Raw genomic sequence first — 19,616 nt, 5'->3', positions numbered from 1 at the left:
AATTTTAGGAAGTACAGCTTAGCTACACTGAATACATATTCTATAGCAAGTATATAAACATGTTGCATTTGTCTCAGAAGAGAATGACGTTGTGGCCTGTCAGTCAGAGGTTGCTCTTCACCACTCTAAACCTCGTTCTGCCAACAAAAACAAGTGAAGCCAACTTTCTAAGAACAGAGGAGAACCAGTAAAAAAGAAAATAAAAAATCATAGTAAGCAGCTTTCTTGCATTCTGATTTAAATGACAAAACCAAGAATGAATTATGATCTGGTAAAAAAATGAAAAGGAAAAATCGGTTCAGTTGGGTTTTTTTTCTTTACTCACCAGACAACACCAAAGGCTCCATATCCAATAGGTCTGTCCGGCTCAATATCCAGTTGCTGTTGTGGATGTTGTGAGTGCTGATGATGGTGCGCTTTAACTGCAGCAGCTGCTGCAGCTTGTACCTGAGCTGGGGCTGCTGCAGCTGGTCCAGGGGCCTGACCCGGTGCCGGTGATGGGAAATATGGCTGCTGCTGCCCTGGGTTTAACATTGCTGCGGCCGCGGCCGCAGCTGCCGCGGCCGCAGCTGCCGAAGAGGCATGCTGCTGTACGGGATGTACCGCAGCTGCAGAGCCTGGATGCAAGTGATGTTGAGGGTGGTGGTGGTGATGGAGGTGAGGAGGAGGGAGGTGAGGAAGGTGGTGGTGATGGTGGTGGTGGTGACCTGCTGCTGCTGCAGACGTACCGCCATTGTAAGCCGCCATCATTTTTGCGTTGGCTGTTGTGCCACAAAGAGACATTCAAAAAAATGCCCTTTGATTGGATAACAACTGGGTCAAGCTGTCATTTGGCCATAAAAATGAAATCTGCTACACTTTAAAAGAAGTTGGGTTTCATCATACACGGCCCACCTTTAAAAACATTGAGCTCAACTGGCCTTATCTCTTCGCGGAGCCAAACAATTTGGAGAATCTCTTCATGTGTGCGTGAGCCAGAGTGCACGAACCCTCTTCCCCCAAGAGTCCAGCTGTGGGTGGCTACTGAAACTCCATCCTTGGGCAACTGGGTTGGGTTTTGTTTGAGTTTTTTTTCCTTCACTTTGTTGTTGTTGTTGTTGTTATAAAAAAGAAATACGGTGATCAATCCCCCTCCCCTCCAGAAGGAGGGTCTGGAGTCTCTCCCCTGGAACACCCTGAGAGGACTGGCACGTCTACCCCTTCCATTCCCACATCCTCTCCATTTATCCCCTCAAACCTCCCTGAGCGCCCGGGCACCTCCTACATAGCTCCCTCCTGTCAGACACCTGCTCCCTCAAATATCGCCAAAAAAAGAAACCACCAAAAAACTTGTGGAGTTTGCAACTTTTCCTGGAAGGCCTGAAACACACACAAGCACCCAGAGAAAGTGAGGAGGGACGGAGGAGTGAGGGGAGGCGGGCGCGGGCAAGGCGGGGGAGGGCAAAAGGGGGTGAGGGGAGATAAAAATGGGCGAGGAGGGGAGCGGGCCGGGGCGGGGGGCCGGGGGCGCGGGAGCGGCGGGGGTCGAGGGGGGCGGAATGGGAGCGGGGAGTGACAAATGAATGACAGGGCAGAGCGCGGGGCCGGGGATAAAGAGGGGCGAGGGGGAGGATGCGGCGGGGGCGGCGGCGGCGCGCTGACAGCCTGCCCCAGCGCTGGCGGCGGGCAGCGCCTCAGCGGGGGCGCCGGCGGCTGCAGCCCCCCCTGCGGCGGGGCGGGGAAGGACCGGGGCCGGGTGGGGGGAGGGGGTGTCCGCTGCGTGCGTGCGGCAGGCAGAGGTGGGGGGCGGCGGGCTCTCAGGCCCCCGCCGCGCAGCGCCGCTCCGCCCCCCGGCCGCCGCCGCCTCGGCCGCCCGACCCGCCGCCGCCGCCGCCACTCACCTCCTCACGGAGCCCCAGCGCGGAGCGCACAGCGGGCACGCGCACCCGGCCTGCCCTCCCCCCGCCGGCCCCCCCCGCCCCCATGCGGGGCGCGCGCCCGACACCCGCCCGCAGCCAATCGGACCCGGCCCACCAGGCTCCGCGAGAGCCGCCCCCACCCAATCACCGAGCGGGACCCAGCTCGGCCGGCCCATAGGACTCGGCCGCTGCAGAGACTCCCTGACTCAGTCCCGCCCCCTTGACCCCCGCCGCCCAATCACCGCGCGCCTCCGCGCCCAGAGCTAGCGAGACCCCGCGAGATTCCCTCACCTCACACAACCCTCACCTCGGGTGGCCCCGCCTTCTTCACCTTTCTTGCCAATCACGCGGCGCCGCTCCAGCCTTCTGGCCAATTGACTCTTTTTCTCGGCCGAGTCCCGCCCCCGAGGCCCGCCTTTTGCCCAATCGCGGCCCCCTATCCGATCCAATTAGCCAATGAGGAGAAACGAAAGCCCGAAAAGGGGTTACTGGGCCAATAGTACTCGGAAGCGAAGCGGCGGCCTGATTGACAGCTTCGCTCACGAGTGATCAGCGGCGATGGGCGTTAAAGGAGCCGTGATTCCTCCAGTCGCAGTACGAGGCGCTGGAGAAGGAAGTCGCTGGTGCGCCCGTCCGCATGTGGGCAGCTAGCCAATGGGAGGCGGGGAGCCGGCTGATGAGCGGCGGGAGGGGCCAATGGCGCTCCCGGGGCGGGGTGAGCTGAGGACGCGGCGGGGCGCGGAGGTCACCGTGGCCGCTGAGGGGAGGTGGCGGGAAGGGAAGCGGGAGCTGCGCTGAAAGTCGGGCCCTTGTACCCCTCTGCTGGCGGGGTTCTCTTGGAGCCCTCTGGCCGGCCGGCCCCGGGGCGGCGGTGGAGCCCTCGGGGCTGCGCTGTCTGTGGGGAGAGCGCGCGCCCCTCGCGTGGCCAAGCGCGGGAAGAGGAGCGCGGTTTCCTGAGGTAGATGTTTTTGCCTCGGCCCCGCGCTCCAGAGGAAGGTGATTACTAAAGCCGTCTTCCGCAAAAGGCGCTTGCCTAACATGCTTTAAAGGCGAGGGCTGGCCTCGAAATGTATGTGGGGCTTTTATTGGGTTTTTTGGGAGGTGATGGTGGTTTGGGGAGTTTTTCTGGTCGTCGCCGTCGCCCCCCTGCCACTTCAATTTGAAGGCTTTACATTAAAGTTAAGCAGCCTGATGCTAGAGAAAGTGCAGAGCGCTGGCCCTGAGGGCCCGAGCCCAGCCTGTGGCTCCAGCGGCAGGTGGGACACCCCGTGTCACACTGGAGGGTGAGCTTCCGACCTCCCTTAGGTCAGGAGGGGGGAAAAAACCTAATCAAGAAGTTTTTAGATCTTTTCAGCACACTATACACAGTTACATACAGTTAGTAGCACATACTATAGCCGGTTCTGCTGTAAGTCAGTTTTCCTGAGGCTTGCTGCAGGATGCTCATTAACACCCTCAGAAGTTACATTTCAAATGCAAAGTATGCATTAGCCAAGGACCGAAATATTTTTTGCTGTTTGCTGTTCTAATTCACTTACACCATTAATCTGCACGCTTGGGGAATGCAGTGTGAGTCTTTAAAGCATAAGTGTTCCTTAAAACTTTAGAGATTAATAAAAACCTGACAGTTTTAACACTTTACATTTTCTCGTCTGAATATTAATCATGTCTGATTAATAGTTTTACTTTGGAAAAACTAGTTGTCAGAGCCTTACTCGTGATGGTGGCAGAGTTAAATTAATTGTGATGGTGATAAAGAGGTTCCTCTGTATGAATAAATTGGGTGAGCAGTTCCAAAGGAAATAAATGACTGAGTGAATTTGTATGTGCCCCTGACAGCCTTTCCTTGTCTGCATCTGGTTCCCGTCTGAATACTGGTAAAACAGCTAGCAGACTATGATGGTACAACTGCACTGCTGAAGTTTTACCAACAAATCCCTAATGGTACAACATCAAGTGCTTGTGATCTGTGTTTTATCTGTCTCTCTAAAAACTGAACGTTATTGGATTTCTATATAGCATGGGGGAGAGGAGACTGTAAATGTGAAAGCCTGTTGCAATTCCTAAAACTGAAGTGCGAAATATTTTGAAGAATGGGTTTTGGATGCTTTTTGTCTGCTTTTTGAGAATTGTGAACAAATTGCAGGAGTTAAGACAAGTTTCAAAAAGCAACAGAAACTGCTTTCATAAAGAAATGTTAGCTAATATTGCGGTCTGGGATTACAGTAGTTTTGCTGTTATGATACGGTTGTAAAAACAGACCACTTTTTTTTTTTTTAAAAAAAAAAAGCAAAAGTATTTAGTGTACAGCCATTTTATAATAGTCTATGTTGGAAGAAGAAACAATATTTATTTAGAACTTGTATTTCTAGCTGTCTGGTTAAAACTTTTATTGAAGTTGATAACAAACTGCTAATGTGAGTACAAATATGGCATGCACCAAGGATCCTTTGGTCTCTGCTTCCCCTCAAGCTCTGGAGAGGTATGGTGTGGTGTGTGGGATGATGGAAGGGAACTGATACAAAGTAGGTTGGGTGGGCCTGGGCACAGGGAAGTGTTGTGTGGACTTGGAAGGCTTTTAAAACTCTCCCGCACATTGCCATTATGAACTTCTTTCTTTCTCTATTATTGAAAAATTTGAAATTTCAAAGTAGTAAAATCGAGCAATTGCCTCATAATTGTTGTATGGAAACTTGCATTCTAAATGTATTTGCAGATTAATGTCTCTGTAGCGCTCTTCAAGTCCATATATAGAGTGTCATCTTAATATTTTTTTCCCAGTTAGTTAATTACTGAGTTAACTGGATCACATAACTTTAAACAATTGACTTTTCAGTAGAGTTTAATTTCTATTGGTGTATTTGCCAAAAAAGTCGGTCATCTTCAACTGCATGTTGTGAAGAAAAGGGAAAAAAAAAGTTATCTTGTTCTTGCCATTGGACTGTAGTTGAATTTATGGTGTTAAGTGATACGGGAAAAGTCAGTCTTTCCTAGCATGAACTGAAAGCCTTGCAGTGACTGCTTATTGAGAAGTGTTCATAGACAATGTGCAGTTTTGGTGACTGATGTAGGAGCTTAATCTCTGTAGGCTCCTTATTGTTAAAGGGTGAAGAGGTATATTGTATTCCTGTCTGGAGGCATCTACTTCAGGTGAGTCTGGACATCACCTTAACACTTCTTTCCCCATTAACACTATGGAGCCTTTAGAGAGAAGCTTCTGAAAGGCAATGTTTAATATTAAGCAGCGTGGCTTTACCTACTCATCTTTGCAGTGGATATGAAGTAATTCGGGTCTGGATCTCTGGTAGTGTATTTTAAAGCTTTGTGTAGCCGTCTCCCTTGGAGCAGCTTGTGTCCGTGCGAACCTGTTCTTTCAAGTATTGTGTGCATGAAAAGATGGGGATTGGATCCACTTCTCGTTAGGGTTTGAAGCATCTGTTTACACTTCCTCATGAGCAAACCAGTTGTCAATTAACCTGAGGGAAGTACCAGTTGAAGCTCATGCTGTTTCTTTATCCTTATTACTTTAAGGAAGAATTAACACAATGAGGATTGTACTCAGCATCTTTGCCGTAGTTGAGGACATTATGTATGTGCAGCTTTCTGTTACAAGTTTTACATGACGCATTACAGTATCATGAGTGTTGCTTGTATTCTTATGAAAAACAGGCTTCTTTAAAAAATAATACCATGGGTAAACCACTGAGAAAGTTTTGTATTGTTTATTGATGCCCCTTTTCTTTGTGGTCATCATTAAATATCAACGATCTCAAGTTTCTGGATAGAAATTATCTTTAGCAAATCTCAGAGAAAAAAGTAAACAGTTCCATCAGCTCAGTCTTCAGTCTGACTGTTTGCTTATGTGTTGCCAGCAGGTGATCTGCAGCAACACCTAGGTCCACTATTTGGTGAGTGGGATTAGTTGCTTGAACTAGAACACTATATCCAGTTTAAAGAGTTTCTTCCCACAGATTTTGTCTAAACTTACTGACTTCCTGTTGATTTGTCATACAACGTTTTTCTGTTAGCTTTAGTGAATCTAATCCATGGTGACTGTATTTTTGGCTGTACGTGAGTAAGTAGGTGTCTGTCTTAGAAATACTTTCAAAGTGTCATTAGACACTGTCACATAGATGAATTTTCAGCAGTGAGAGCAAAAGTAGTGAACTGGCTTGCAGTCCTGGAATTGTCACCAGTTTTCCTGACAACTCTCAACTGGACCACTACAAACCATGCTTTCCAGTTTCCATGTCTGTAAAGTGTAAGTAAAATCTGGGACCTGCTTTATTGCTCAGTTTGACTAAATGCTACGGCCATATTACCTATCTTTTATTTGAAGCTGAACCAGCTCTTTTCAATGAGGTGAGAGACTGGTGAGATGGCAGCTGAAGGGATACACTTATCTCACTCGTCCATATGGAAGTTACGTCAGGTGCCAGTGTTGAATGACCCACCCTAACAAGTCTATCTTCCTTCGGCACTGGGTTTGTAAACACTTTTAATTGGTGTCCCTGGCTTCTGTGATGCTGTGAAACTTAAGACTGTCAATTCAGCTGGTTTTTAGACACTTTATGCTATGAAAGTTAAGGGGGACAAGATTCAGTTGATTCATATGGAGGTGTGTTCAAGGAAAAACTACCTTTTAAAAGAATATTAAGGAAACATGAAACTTGCAAAGTGCTCAGCTTCTGAATACCCTTTGTTACCTGTTACTTGCAAGTGTTAACCTATTAGTTATATGAATCACTGCTACTTAGAACAGGGCTGCAGAAGGAGTTAATCGTGTGCTATTGTAAGTCAGTGCTTCCTTGTTATTTAATGCCTCTGTATAAGAAGCATAAGGCTGCTGAGGGGGAGCTCGTTACAGAGTTGGCTCATATAACTTTGAGCAAGAGTGTTTTGTGAGTAGTTCAATGAGCTTGAGCTGCTTGATGAACGAGTTGGCAAAATCTAACCATAGTAATTTGAACTGGGCAGGTAGAGACACTGCTCGAGATCCTGCCAAAGCCCAGTTTGATTGCAACTAATTTGTCATCCCCAGTGATGCATGGAAATATGCGATTGGTGACTACTGCTGATGAAACATGACAGATCAATTCTAATCTCTTACTGGTGAAGACGGTTATTCATGGGGACATGCATCTGTCTCTTACTATTCTATTCACAGTAAGAGTGCTGTAAAGCAGCAGCAAGTCTGCTGTGTGAGTATCAGACACTGAATGCTTGTATATCTAGATTTGTCAGGTGCTCTTTGCTAAACTGATTTTAAAACCTATATAGAGCTTTTAAGTAAATACTGTGCATTAGAAACACAGGGCACAGACTTGTCCCTTCCTGAAAATCTGCTGGATCAAATTTATTTTTTTCTGACTCTTGAGAGACTTCTTTTCCCCTTGGATTTGCCACTTGCTTTGCAGGGTTATCATCTTTTTGACAGCGCTCTGCATAAGGGCAGGGGATGGAAGACAGTTTGTAATCAGCTGGTTCTATTTCTTTGATGTTCCTCAGCACTGTTTTAACCTCAAAATTCTCCACAAAAGATTGTATCATATTGCACAGTATGAAATGTTACGGTCCAGTTCCAGACATAGGCTTTGTGGGTTTTTTCTTGTACCACAAAAAGTATCTGTGAGAACAAGGCTCTGAGTATTAGAACAAGTCTTTTGATTTCATGGCTGAGTATTGTGCGTAAATGTCCTTCAGCACTTACGCATGTTGGGGTTTTGTGACACTTTAATACAGGAAAAGTAACATTAAGTGAAACAAAGCATAATAAAATAGTTGCACAGATTTGTCTCTGATCCACAAAATGGATACTCTGAGCTGCATTATCGATAATTTATCACGTGGGTGTCTGACAAGCCCACACATACCTTGATATACAACTCTGCAGATAGTCTTCATTATTCTGTAACACCTTGGTAATATTTTATTCATAAATCCTAATGCTGAAGTCCTTAAGGTGTCATAAACACAGTGCTAATGCCTGTGAATTTGAGGGGATTTGGTTAGTCAGATAAATATCATACTCTAAATAAGCAGTGGTTCTAACACACAACACAATAAACATTAATATACGCAAAGCATCATAGGATTAAAATTCCTGTTGGTGTATATTAGTCCCTTTCTTTTGAAAGAGTAATCTTTCAGAGTTTTCATCTTTAAAACCTTTTCTCTACAAAACTGGAAAAAGTCCTTTATTGATAAAATGCAGTGAGGAGCAGGGGGAAAGAATATTTGTGTTGATTATGTATAAGGGTTTGCATCTTAACGTTTGCAAGGATGGCAATATGCCTTAATCGAGGAGGAGGGCAAGGTTCTGCTCCTTGTTGAATGGGGGATGAATCCCTGTTGTGCTGGTTTTGGCTGGGATAGTTAATTTTCTTCATAGTCGCTATTATGGGGCTATATGGTGCTTAGTTGCTGGCTGTGGTTAAACCATGACACCTGAGCTTTCTATTAATAGGAAGATAAGGGAAAAAATCAAGTAGCCAAACCAAGTGGATGACCTAGCATAAGCTTGTTAGTCTAACAAAAAGGCATGTTGACCCAGATAAGTCTTTAATGCAGCAGTGTGGGAACTTGGCTGCTTCTTTGAAAAGTGATTGAAGTGATGGAATGGTACTTAGTTCAATAGCACTGCACAGATATGACTGAGATACGGCGTTGGGGGGACAACCGGTGTAAATGACAGATGGTGTCATCTAAGATAGAGTGTATCTCTGACATTGGAGATCAGACTCTACAGGCAGTTATGTTGCTTCGCTGGACTGTCAGCCCTGTTTGTGGCTCTTACAGTGTAGTTTTTGTCATGGTCATGTTGCAATTGACAGCTTTGCCCCAAGTTTGTTCAGTATACTGTATATACGAATATGAAGACCATGATTAGCACTGGGGCTAGAATTCTAGCTGAAGACTACCACCTCCACAACACTGAACTCCATATCCTGTAGTGCTTTCTAGCCAAAAGTGTTTTCTCTTGAGTTTTCTGAAGGAGTTACTGAATTACTTGCTCACTGTAGACCTTAAGCATGGGCTTGGCTTTAACTGGGAGTGCTCAGGTGCTTAAAGTTAGTTTATAACAATTTGCCATTTAAAGACTTCAGCCTGATTGTTTAGTTCTTTCTGTCTCATTTTCCTTCTTGCTGCTAAACACCAGTTGCAGGAGGTAGAGGGGAGGTCTTTATCCCCTACAGCTTTTTGGAGAAAGTGACAGTTCTGCAGTTCTCTTTATACATTTCTTTGCACCAGAAATGACCCTGCTGCTCTTTGTCACCAGTGTTTCCTTTTATCCCTCTCCTGGCAGCTGCTCTTGCTCCATTTTGATGTTGGAACAGCAAATGAACTCCTTCTGAAGCAAATGTCATGCCAATAAAGATGCTGAAGCAGCAAGAAAATCATCTCTATCTCTGAAGATTGGACACCTTTGTGAATGGGATGTTCTTAAAATAGCTCCACAGCATGTTACCTTCCTTAGAAGGTGGAGAACTGAAAACACCACCCTAAGCCACTTGTTTTTATGTGAGCAGGATCCCTAAATAATGTATTTTGGAGTGAGAAGCAGGTTGCTTCCTTTTCGTCCAAATTAAAATAGGTACAATAATACCTGAGCACTTTGTTTCTGCTGAATCTTTTATTCAGTGATGGGAGAGGGAGGAAGGAGGCTGACACCAACACTTAGATTGAATTTTCTGGATTGCAGATTTAATCAGAATAGAAAATACTGTTGCTGTGGTGGTATTTTTGGAAACACTGTCTGAATTTCAGGGACCTGACTTCCTCCCGCTCAAGCTGTCCCACAGTTAGCTTTTTGTTCTGTCATTGATTCCAGTGACAACAAATTTAACAAAGCAGTTGAGTTGATCTGAATTGATTGTATGCCTCTTGCCAAGAATTTTGTTTGCAACATCATGGCTAATGGTCATGATTATTACTTGTCCTGCATTAAATTACGCTGAAACAAAGTGCTTGCAACAGTTTGCTGTGTCGGATTAGCTGTATTTTGACCCAATATTCCATAGGTATGATTCAGTGAAGTCCGGGATAGGAGATTAAATCTTTAGGTTGTTAAGTTCTTGCAGGTGATGATGTATTTGTAAGTATTGTTAGTTTTGTTTGCTCTAGCTTTATAATGCTAGTACAAAGTCCAACCTGATTCTGATTCCTCTTCCCTCCCCCCTTTATTTCCAGTTTGGATAGCTTCTTAGTGCTTTTTCATGTAATGACTAGTTTTGTCTAGCATAATAGCTTCTAAATCCTTTGCCATGTCAGAGTTCCTTGAGTGTTGTAATAGACCATATGCATTCAGTATAAAAAAAACCCAAAAAACAATGTGTTATGGAAACACTTAAACAGTAATTTTTAAATTGTGGTTTTTGCAGCAGCACACCTATCCATTACAGCAGGGCAATTTTGAGAATGCAACTTAAACAGTTTTTCTCTGCAGTACAGAGTAGTGATTATTCCCTGTGGTCTTGCCAATATTACTGTACTTTCTCATACACAAATGGCCAAGATAGGAATGGGTACGGGACCAAGACATCTGGAAACTAATATGAAACAACAAACTTGCAGCCTGGTTCATGATAACATTTCACTCCAGCATTGTCTTTAAAGTGTGATCTTGGTAAACTGGGATAATGTAATGCTAATTAAACATTATTCTTCTAAGTTTACTTAGAAGACTTGTTATAATGAGTGCAACACAGCCTGTGCTTTATTAGGTCATCGCAGATGTAAAAAACAAATATTGACTCCAGAATTGTATCCATATATCTGATATAGTAATGTTTATTTGAAATGGACCATGTGAAGCCAAATCCTTGCTTAGTTCATGTAAGTTGGCATGGCTTCTTTTAAACTGAGCTCCATGCTGGTTTTTGCTTCAGGTCTGTATTTTAGAAGCAAGGTTCTTTAACTGTGTTATGATGGACGTAGTTTAAAGATCAGCTTTTTGTGCGGTGTGATGTATGGAGCATTTCAATGCTCTGTTTTCCATGTGCTTTATTTAACTTGTGTCAGATTGTTCAATGGGTGTTTGTACTAATGCTACCTGTCTGGGCCTGCTGTGCCTGTGTTTGAGCTGGTGAACCACCTGCCCAAGTTAAACTTAAATTGGTTATTTTTTACCATAGGTTTGCATACCTTTTGATGCTTTGGGCTTGTATCTGTTGCAAGAAAGTATTTCATATGTAGAGATATTTTTACATGAAATATTTCAGTGTTATTAAAGGATCTGTTTAGTGGAATTTCAAATAACTAATTGCAGGTAATAAACAATAAATCTAGAGAAAAAAACTTTTTACCTTTACTGTGGGTTTCTTCCACGGTATTGTTAATGAAATAACAGAAACAAATTTATCCAGGCAAAAAACAGTGTGATTTTAATCTGTGTGACAGTACATTTATATATCTTCCAGGAGTTGCATCACCATTTGCTGCTTGTTTAAACATGTCACATGTTTAGTGACCTTGTTCTTTTATGTGACCTGCTGTTTCTGAAGTGAAAACTTGACGAAAATATGAAGCCAGAAGTTGAGTAGTGCACTCTAATTTACCCTGGCTGAGGATCTGGGTGGCCATGGCCTCTATTGGATAGCAGAGATTCTCAGCTAGTGTAATGTAAAATACATTGTGTAGGCAAACCCATCAAGGAAACAGATTAATGTGTGATAATAAAACCTATGATGTTCTAGCCCTAAGCAGTCTTATTACAGTTTGGATAGATTCTTTGGACTGCTGTTGCTGCTAGGTGCTTTTGATTCACTTATTTCCTGCAGTGTACCTCTAATATGGTAGGTTGGTTAATTTGCACAGCGTGACCATGTGCAAAATTATTTGTTTATAGTGTTCTTAAATATGGTGAGTGTCATGTCAGGCACAGAGGCAAAGGTCAGGACTCTTATCAGTCAGGGAAAATCTCAGCCAGTAATCACATAATCTACACCTCTCTGTTTTATGTTGGGTAAGCTTATTTGTTTAATTTGGCATTGAGTTTACACGTCATGCAATTCAGTTGCTGTCTTGATTCAAACCTACTAGCTAAGAAAGATAAAGTATTAAGAAATAATTTTTCATCCATGTGTAACCTGGGAATTACTGGTTCAGGTGACTGGAAGGTCTGTTTCTTTGGTTAGAAAACAATCATTGTAGTATGTGGAGAATTCTTGCTGACACTTCTTCAGCACCAGCTAGCTTTGGGTCTTTGATTTCCTGATAGTTTCAGGAGACCCCTTGTCAAAGTCCTAGCAGCAGAACACAGTAGCAGGTATAGTGTGAGCTATTTTGACTCTAACATCTGTCTTTTTCTCAGAATGTATTGCAGTGCTTTCATTCTGGAGTCCAAGAAACTTTATCTTGTTTTACACAAATCGTGCAGATGAAGCAATATTCCTTGTGAGGTACATTTTGAGAATTTGTTAGTTGTGCTGTTGCTTCACGTAATCCTTACTTGAAATCAGATACTTTGAAGAAAATAATTGTTATGTGCACTTGGGAGCAAAAAATGCATGCCTCACATGTAACATACACCTTTACCTGTTAGTTTGTTTATAAAGAAATTATTGTAATAAGTGGAGTACCTGTCTTGCTTATGGAATTAAGTAACTTTTGTATCCTACAGTAAAATCAATCAGAAAGTCTGATACATACAACATTTTGTTGTATGAAACAAAGAGAATCTTCTACAGGTCTGTGAATATCTGAATACCGTTATTTTTCTTGGACTCAGTGGAAGTGGAAATGATAAGCAGAAGTACTAGATGCAAAAATGAAATCACTAGTTGAAGAACACAGGCTTTTTATAGGAAGCAGTTTCATAATTATATTCATATTCTACTTTTAACTAGGAGGAAATATCAAAATTTTTACATCCTCAATTTTTTACTTTTTGTGTGAAGGTGAAAATAATTTGCATTACTGATAGAAACACAAAGTTTTCAAAGTTCTCTCAGTTGTTTTAAGGCTATTAATGTTTTTCATAATGCTGATTTTTGACAGGATAATATCCCTTTAAAGGCTTTCTTTACCAGATCAATTCCTTTCCTACTAGGAGAACTAAAGCTTTTCAGCTGTCCATCCAATTTATCCTTCTGCACTGAATTTCTCCTATCAAGATAACCAGCAGCGATACTCCCCTCAGGAAATTTATATCAATTAGTTCCACATCACTAATTTCTGTGGTATGGATGGACCAGTCAGTTGTAAGAAAGCTGTTTTGTAAACAGTTATGGCTGTTGGGGGTTTGTCTTTACTATTTTTTGGTAAGGTCTTTTCTTTGTTTTGAAATACGTCTTATACATGGCAGCTATTGAAAGCCTGCAGATTTATGCATGTGCATGAAGAAATATGGGGTAGATTTACCTCCTTTAGGGATACTAATTTTCTACAGATTTCACATAGTACTAATGAGGGACCATGTTGTACACAGCTAAGCAAATGTATTCGGAAAATACTTATGGAGGAGAATGTCATCAAAGAGGTACAGGGCACTGAAAGTACAACAGTAATTTGTAGCTGTTGCATAAATCTCGTGTCTGTAGGTGTGCGTGTGCCTGCTACCCCTGTGATGGCACTCTGAAACGTCTCAGTCTGAATTCCAGACATCCTAAAGGCTGCTAGTAACTTTTCTTTGGCCCTATGGTCTTAATGGTATTCAATATAATTCACTGTAAAGGCAAGTGGAATGTAAATAGTCTGTAAATGAGACTCTGGGGTGACATAGTAGCAATTTGGCATTAAAAAGAAGGGGGTGCAGTCTAAAGAGAAACTGTATCTGAGGTGACAGTCACAATTCAGAAGCTACTGTTGTAGCCTTATATACCAACATATATGATGAAGAGATGGCTCTCTTGTTCTAACATGCATGAAGCCTTATTTTTGCAGCATGATGCTATGCAGCTCAGCAGATCCTAGAGGATCTATACAGCTTCAAAATCATCACATCTCTCTCACCTGTGCTTTTCTGCTTTGGTTCTGATTTGTAGTTGGACATGGCTTGGGATCCTGTTGTTCAGTAGAGGACTTGGATGTTACCAGTGAAGTGCTTGTTTTGCCTTCTTATACTGTGCTTCTACTGCTCTTGCCTGTCAGCCTTGTCAGTGTATTTCACTGCATAGGTTTGTGCATGTATTTGTGGGGTTTGGGGGGGGGTGGTGGTGTGTGGTGTTGGATTTGTATGCTGTATGTGAAGAGACAGACTTGGTGAGAGCTACGTGTAAACTCTGTAGCCATAGCATTGGCACTGGGTACATCCCTGGTGCGTCTCCAGCTCCTTGGTGTCACTGACCAAGTTTAAGAAAGTGGAAAAAAACTCTGGCACTGTATTGATAATGTGAGTGCCATATGCAATCTAGCAGGAAAGCAGGTTACTCCCCAGGTGGATTGCAGACCAGGCTTCAGGTAATCCCTCCCTTAGCCAGGGAAAGGTGGTTTTAATCTATGTATTATGTATTTAGCCGTTTTTTCAACACTCATATGTCTGCAAATGTCATAGCACTGTTACAGTCTCTTACTATCCATTTCCCATATAAGCAGATGTATCAGGACACGAAGCTGTTTTCAGTCACTCAAGTCTAATCCCAAGTAGTGCCATAGGATCTTGTGAATCGCTCTGGATTTATACAGAAGTAAATGACAGTATAACATGTCATTTTTAAGAACTGGTACCAGCCATTGTAGGACTTTGCTTTTTAGACAGCTGAATTTCTTTTAATGGTGTTTAAAACAAAACTAATTTGATATGATTATTAGAGAAGGAAAATTAAAAGGACAAAATCACAGGAAGCTCATTAAAATGGAAACACTGAAATAACTGTGTAATTGGACATTGATTCTGTCCTCACCCCCTCACTCACTTTATGAACAGTTTTGTATTAAAAGTAACATGCTGCAGGATGATGCTCCAACATCTGTTATTGCTGAAACAAAATGATTTGCTTGGTTTTTTCTTCTCTCTGCATTCTTTCAACATCTGCATGTAGATACAGATAGATGCATAGATCTGTCCTGTATATTAATCATATCTAACACTGTTCCTTTCCAGGGAAAAGGTGTCAAAGGGTATGGGATTCTATTTTTGTTTTGGAGGGGAGTGTTTTGGTGTGGGATTCTGTGTTGCCTTTCACTTCTGTTAGATATTAGGTGACTGGCTGTGAAACAGAATAATGTGAATGAGGACTGAGGGCTGCTAGCACAAAGCCCCATGCATGGCTAAGTTGCTTGCAAGTGTGTTTATATGAAACAAAGAAGTTCACAGGCTATGGCCTGTCTGTCTTCTGAAAAGTTAGTGCCACCTTACATGATTGAAATTCTGCAAATGACTTTCCTTGTAGTCTGTTTTCACAATGTTTGCAGGCAAATCACCATTTTTTAAAAGTATTGCACATTGAAAATGATCAGTAGTTGTGTTGGGAATTTGATATTTATTTATTTTTTTACTTCATAGGTTGATCCAATGAATATATTATAAATCTATCTTGCTGAATGTTTGCTACTTAAATCACTCTGGTTGTGATTACCCTGATAGGGAGCAGTATATTTTTGTTATACATTTTGGATGATTGCTAAAATCTATATGGTTGCATGTGCCAATTTTAAGATCGTTTGTTTATTAATGTGACTTGCTTCACCTCAGTATTTATACTATAAAAATACAACTGCATAAAGGTTCATAGCAAGAAAATAGGAAAAAGCTGAACAATAGATTTGGAATAATATTTGGAAATATTTTCTGATACCTAATTATCATTATATTAATTGTGTCTTCCAGTCTTCAAACTATGCTCTAGTTGGGAAAACACATGTTTAAATCCATTCCTATCCAGGAAAATACTTCAGCTTAATTTTAAGCATGTGCCTAAGTTATATTGGTTAAGTGACTCATAACTATTTGCTTAAATCCTATCCAGTGTTAGACTGATTAAATATATTAGAATTGCAATGTAAATACTGCTGTAAATAAGATTTGCTATGAATTTACCACTGATTTTGACTTTTACAGTCATTTTTATGGTATATGGTTGAAATCAGAAAAAAATGGAAATTTCAACTAATTTTTTAATATGCTAAAATGTATTAAGTTACACAAAAGAATCCATATTATAGTAATCCTGCATATATACAGGAAAAGAGTACCCGGCATGCATGGCAGATGGTTTCAAAGGAAATCCTCGAGAGCTAGGATTAAAAAGCAATTTTCAGCAAGTTTAAAATGGGTCTCAATATTTGGGTCACAGATATTAACTCTTTCATTACAAACAAATGAGGGAGAAGTCTTGTTGGATTATTATGGAAATGTTTCTCTCAAAAGCTGACCAGTGTGCACTGTGGAAGAAAGAAATGAGAACATAGTTGATTGAGTTTCTGATACTGTCCTAACAACAGTGGGATGTAGAGTTGTGATACAGGCAGTGGTATGTTGTGAGTAAATTGGATTCATCATTCAACTAACAAATATTGGCAGCCCTTTTAAAAATATGGTATATATGGCTTCAGGTTTTTGTCTGCCCGCTGAAGCAAACTTACATAAGACAAATTTTGTGATAAATAATTTTCAGTGTGTTAGAAATGGTAGATTTATACCTATTCTACATTTACTAAATTATACTTAATCACTGTACATTAAAGTGTAAGGAATTTACATGTAGCATTTTTCTATTCCTTTTGGATATGGCGAACCCAAGAAACTGAACAGCAATACTTTTGTTCAATCATAGACAGGAATGAACATGGGCTGCAAGTTTTGCTTGGAAGTATTACAAAGTGATTACAAAGGGAAAAACAAGCCTGTGTTTTCTCAAACATGTTTTAGGGGCAAAGTAGAACTTGATTTATTTATTTTTTTAAAGGTTATATTCTAAAATAAACAATACCATACAATTGTTCCAGGCTGTTGTTGTTGGTTGAACATCCAGAAATATCAGTATAATGCAAAAAAGTGATTGAGTACAAATTGGCTTTGTATTCAAAGAGCAAGAGAAGACATCAAGTTTTTAGTTGGTAAAAATAGCACAGCAAATTGGAGATTATTGGCTTTAACTTACACCAGCTAGTAAATGTGTTAGGCATGTAATTCACATTTACATCAGTGCTCCTTTATATGCTTCTGGCAGTTGAAAGGAACCTTCAGTTTGACATGAACTAATTTTTCTCTTAAACTCTCCTGTTTCCAAAGTAGAAATTCAGGTTAGGCCTTAAGCAGCGTTCATCACTAAACAATGAAATACAGCAACTGATACTATTTTATTGTGTTCTCAATGCTCAGCTGGGTGTATTTTGAGTAGATTTGGAAAGCTTTCTGAGCAAAGGTGCCTGATGCTTTGCTAAGTGAATTATAGAGGTAATTGCTGGTTTAAATTTCAGTGTATGGAGAAGTTAATTGCATTGCTCTTTGGCTGTTATGTTGGCTACATGTTAACAGCAAAGGACAATGTACTTCTGAAAGGGCATCATAAATGTCCTAATGGGATAAGTAACTGCAGGTGTATCTACTAAAAGTTAATTAACAATGCTAAATAATAGCTGTTTACTGCAGGACTGATCCAAGGTAGCTATCAGAGGTTCTATCTGCTATTCAGAAAAGAAAATTCAGATCATGGATGAAAATAATGTCATACAGCAGTGTTCTTTGTTTAGTTCTTGTACAAAAGTTAGAAAGCTTCAGTGGACTCAGGATTGGCCTTTAGTTGAATCTGTTCTTCTAGGTCCTTGTTTTACATCACCTCCTATGGGAAGTTTACCTGTGTACATCTTGATATGACAAGACCTAGCTTCATGTGATCTTACAGAGTGTGTTTTGTTTTAGCAAAAATCTGTTTCAGGTGATTATTCCAGCAGTAGGGAATTATTTAATCTTTTTAACTGTAACAATTGCCTCTAAAATTCTTGAGGCATCAGGACAAGGAATAAGCTTAAGGAAGTGTTTGAAGTGGAACACAGAAGTGGGTTAGCAGATGTTTGCAGAGCACTCCTCTGTAGTGTGGGAACTACATGGAACAGAGCTTTGAGGCAGTAGATACATTAAACTTACAACTAAAAGGTGAAAGGCTAATTAGAGGCAGAATTCCACATCTCTGTGTGTTTTTTGGGGCAAAACACAATGGAAGGGAAATAAGCTTATGCAGATCACCAAAAGATTAGACAGGTGGAAAACAGAAACCTGAATTCTCTTGTTTGGGGCCGAATGAAAGTCATCCGGAAACTACACTAAAGTGCAACTCTGAAGCAATGTATAATGTGCTGTTAAAATGTGTTAAAAAGAATACTGTAAAGGGAAGACTCTCAGATGATGTTTGCCTGCTAGAGCTGTAAAAATGTTCTACTTTGGTTGTGCATTGTTTTCAGTTAAAATAATGACTCTCAGGGAAGAAATTTCTAGTTTCCTGCAGCTGCTTCAGAGATAATTTTTGAAAGTGAAGGTTGGTACTGCAAGTAGGGTATTGTTCAAGAAGTTATTCCCTTTGCTTCTTCCTGCAGAAGTGTACAAGGGTATTTTTAAGATGAGATTGCACCACTATGGCAGTGGGAATGGAAAGCCAAATAACCATCCAGACATAATACTCCTTAAATTTTACTGAGGAGGTATCAGCCTGTCCTAATGTTGATAAATGCTTTTTTCCAAAGCAACATTCTTCTCTGACATATGTAAATTATACAATGATATAATAATAACACTGAGAAATTCTGAATACTAGAAACTATGGCTCTTTAAAGAAATTAAATGCTTTCTTACCTCCAGAAACTTTTTAACAGGAAATAGTGAAGGTTCAGTTCCGCTGAGTGATTTTCTCTCTACTTAGATCTTCTTTTGTAGTGTATTTTTATTAAAAATTGTTTTCTAAGTAATTACTGAAAGCAATAACCTATTGATATCAAGGCCATGAATTCATGTTCAATGTAACTAGTTAGAAAAAGTGAAAGCTTACATACTGATTAATTGTGCTATAGATGGCTTCTCTGCACTGCTTTATTGATGGTACTTTTAAGTGGCAAGTTGAGGAGAAACAGGTAATGAAAATTGATTCTTCTCTGCAGGTCTCTTGCTTACTGTTGGACTTCAAGAGACCTAATCTGTGAAGATAATTAAAGTTCCTTTGCTCTGAATGCTCTAAGTGATTTTGTTTTTATGAAAATTGTTAGGACGCTGTTTGCCTCATGTAGGGAAAAAAGGTGAAAATGCCAAATCACAAACAAATGGTAGAAATGAAGTTGGTGCACAGTTGTTGTATGATCATACATGTTTGCAGGAGATATTTATAAACAGCATTTTATCATCAGAAACACCCCTATGTCCATCCCAGCTGTGCTGATAGATGCAGTAGCAAAACCCTAGTAGCAAGTCACCAGTAAAGATACCAAATGAAACTATTTTCATACTTCTATCTAGATTACTAGATAGCATGGTGGAAGGAATCTGCTATTGCTGTGTCTATGTATTTGGCTGAGAATAAACACCTGAAGTATCAGTATAGTATCTTAACCGGAATATCATGGAGTGAAGTTGGAGGGCTGATAAAACTTGTGAATTTCCCCATTAGTGAGACACAAGGTAGTGGCCCTGGCTGTTGTTTTAACATAACAGTTGTTGGAATTTCAGGTGCCACAATAACACAGAAGGAGACTTAAAATATATCTTTACTGTTTAATAGACCTCTCACAGGAGCAAGACTTGTTTACTTTAAACCCTGTAAATGTAGAAGCATGGCTTCTGGAGCATCTGGA

At 41.1% G+C, this 19,616-nt stretch overlaps 2 protein-coding genes across 5 annotated transcripts in view; one reads left to right on the top strand and one right to left on the bottom strand.

The window, feature by feature from the left end:
* NLK (nemo like kinase) overlaps nucleotides 1-1,945 on the bottom strand; it is a 66,834-nt gene extending 64,889 nt beyond the window's left edge. The window contains exons 1-2 of one of the 3 annotated variants that reach the window (XM_080374207.1): nucleotides 1,881-1,945; nucleotides 326-1,359 (exon numbers count right to left, since the gene is read on the bottom strand). In XM_080374207.1, the coding sequence (XP_080230333.1) occupies nucleotides 326-783 (458 nt within the window). In that variant the 5' untranslated portion in view covers nucleotides 784-1,359; nucleotides 1,881-1,945. Of the gene's footprint in view, nucleotides 1-325; nucleotides 1,463-1,880 lie in introns of those variants that run through there. The other 2 variants (XM_080374208.1, XM_080374206.1) reach the window with 2 other exon arrangements.
* A 172-nt stretch (nucleotides 1,946-2,117) lies between these two features.
* The window catches only part of LYRM9 (LYR motif containing 9), a 42,283-nt gene continuing 24,784 nt past the window's right edge, over nucleotides 2,118-19,616 (top strand). The window contains exon 1 of one of the 2 annotated variants that reach the window (XM_080374251.1): nucleotides 2,118-2,613. In XM_080374251.1, coding sequence (XP_080230377.1) covers nucleotides 2,536-2,613 — 78 coding nt within the window. In that variant the 5' untranslated portion in view covers nucleotides 2,118-2,535. The remainder of the gene's footprint in view (nucleotides 2,614-19,616) is intronic. The other variant, XM_080374250.1, reaches the window with a different exon arrangement.

Source organism: Falco punctatus (genome assembly GCF_963210335.1).
Source record: "Falco punctatus genome assembly, chromosome: 1".
Lineage (NCBI taxonomy): Eukaryota > Metazoa > Chordata > Aves > Falconiformes > Falconidae > Falco > Falco punctatus.
This window is presented reverse-complemented; position numbering and strand designations above follow the sequence as displayed.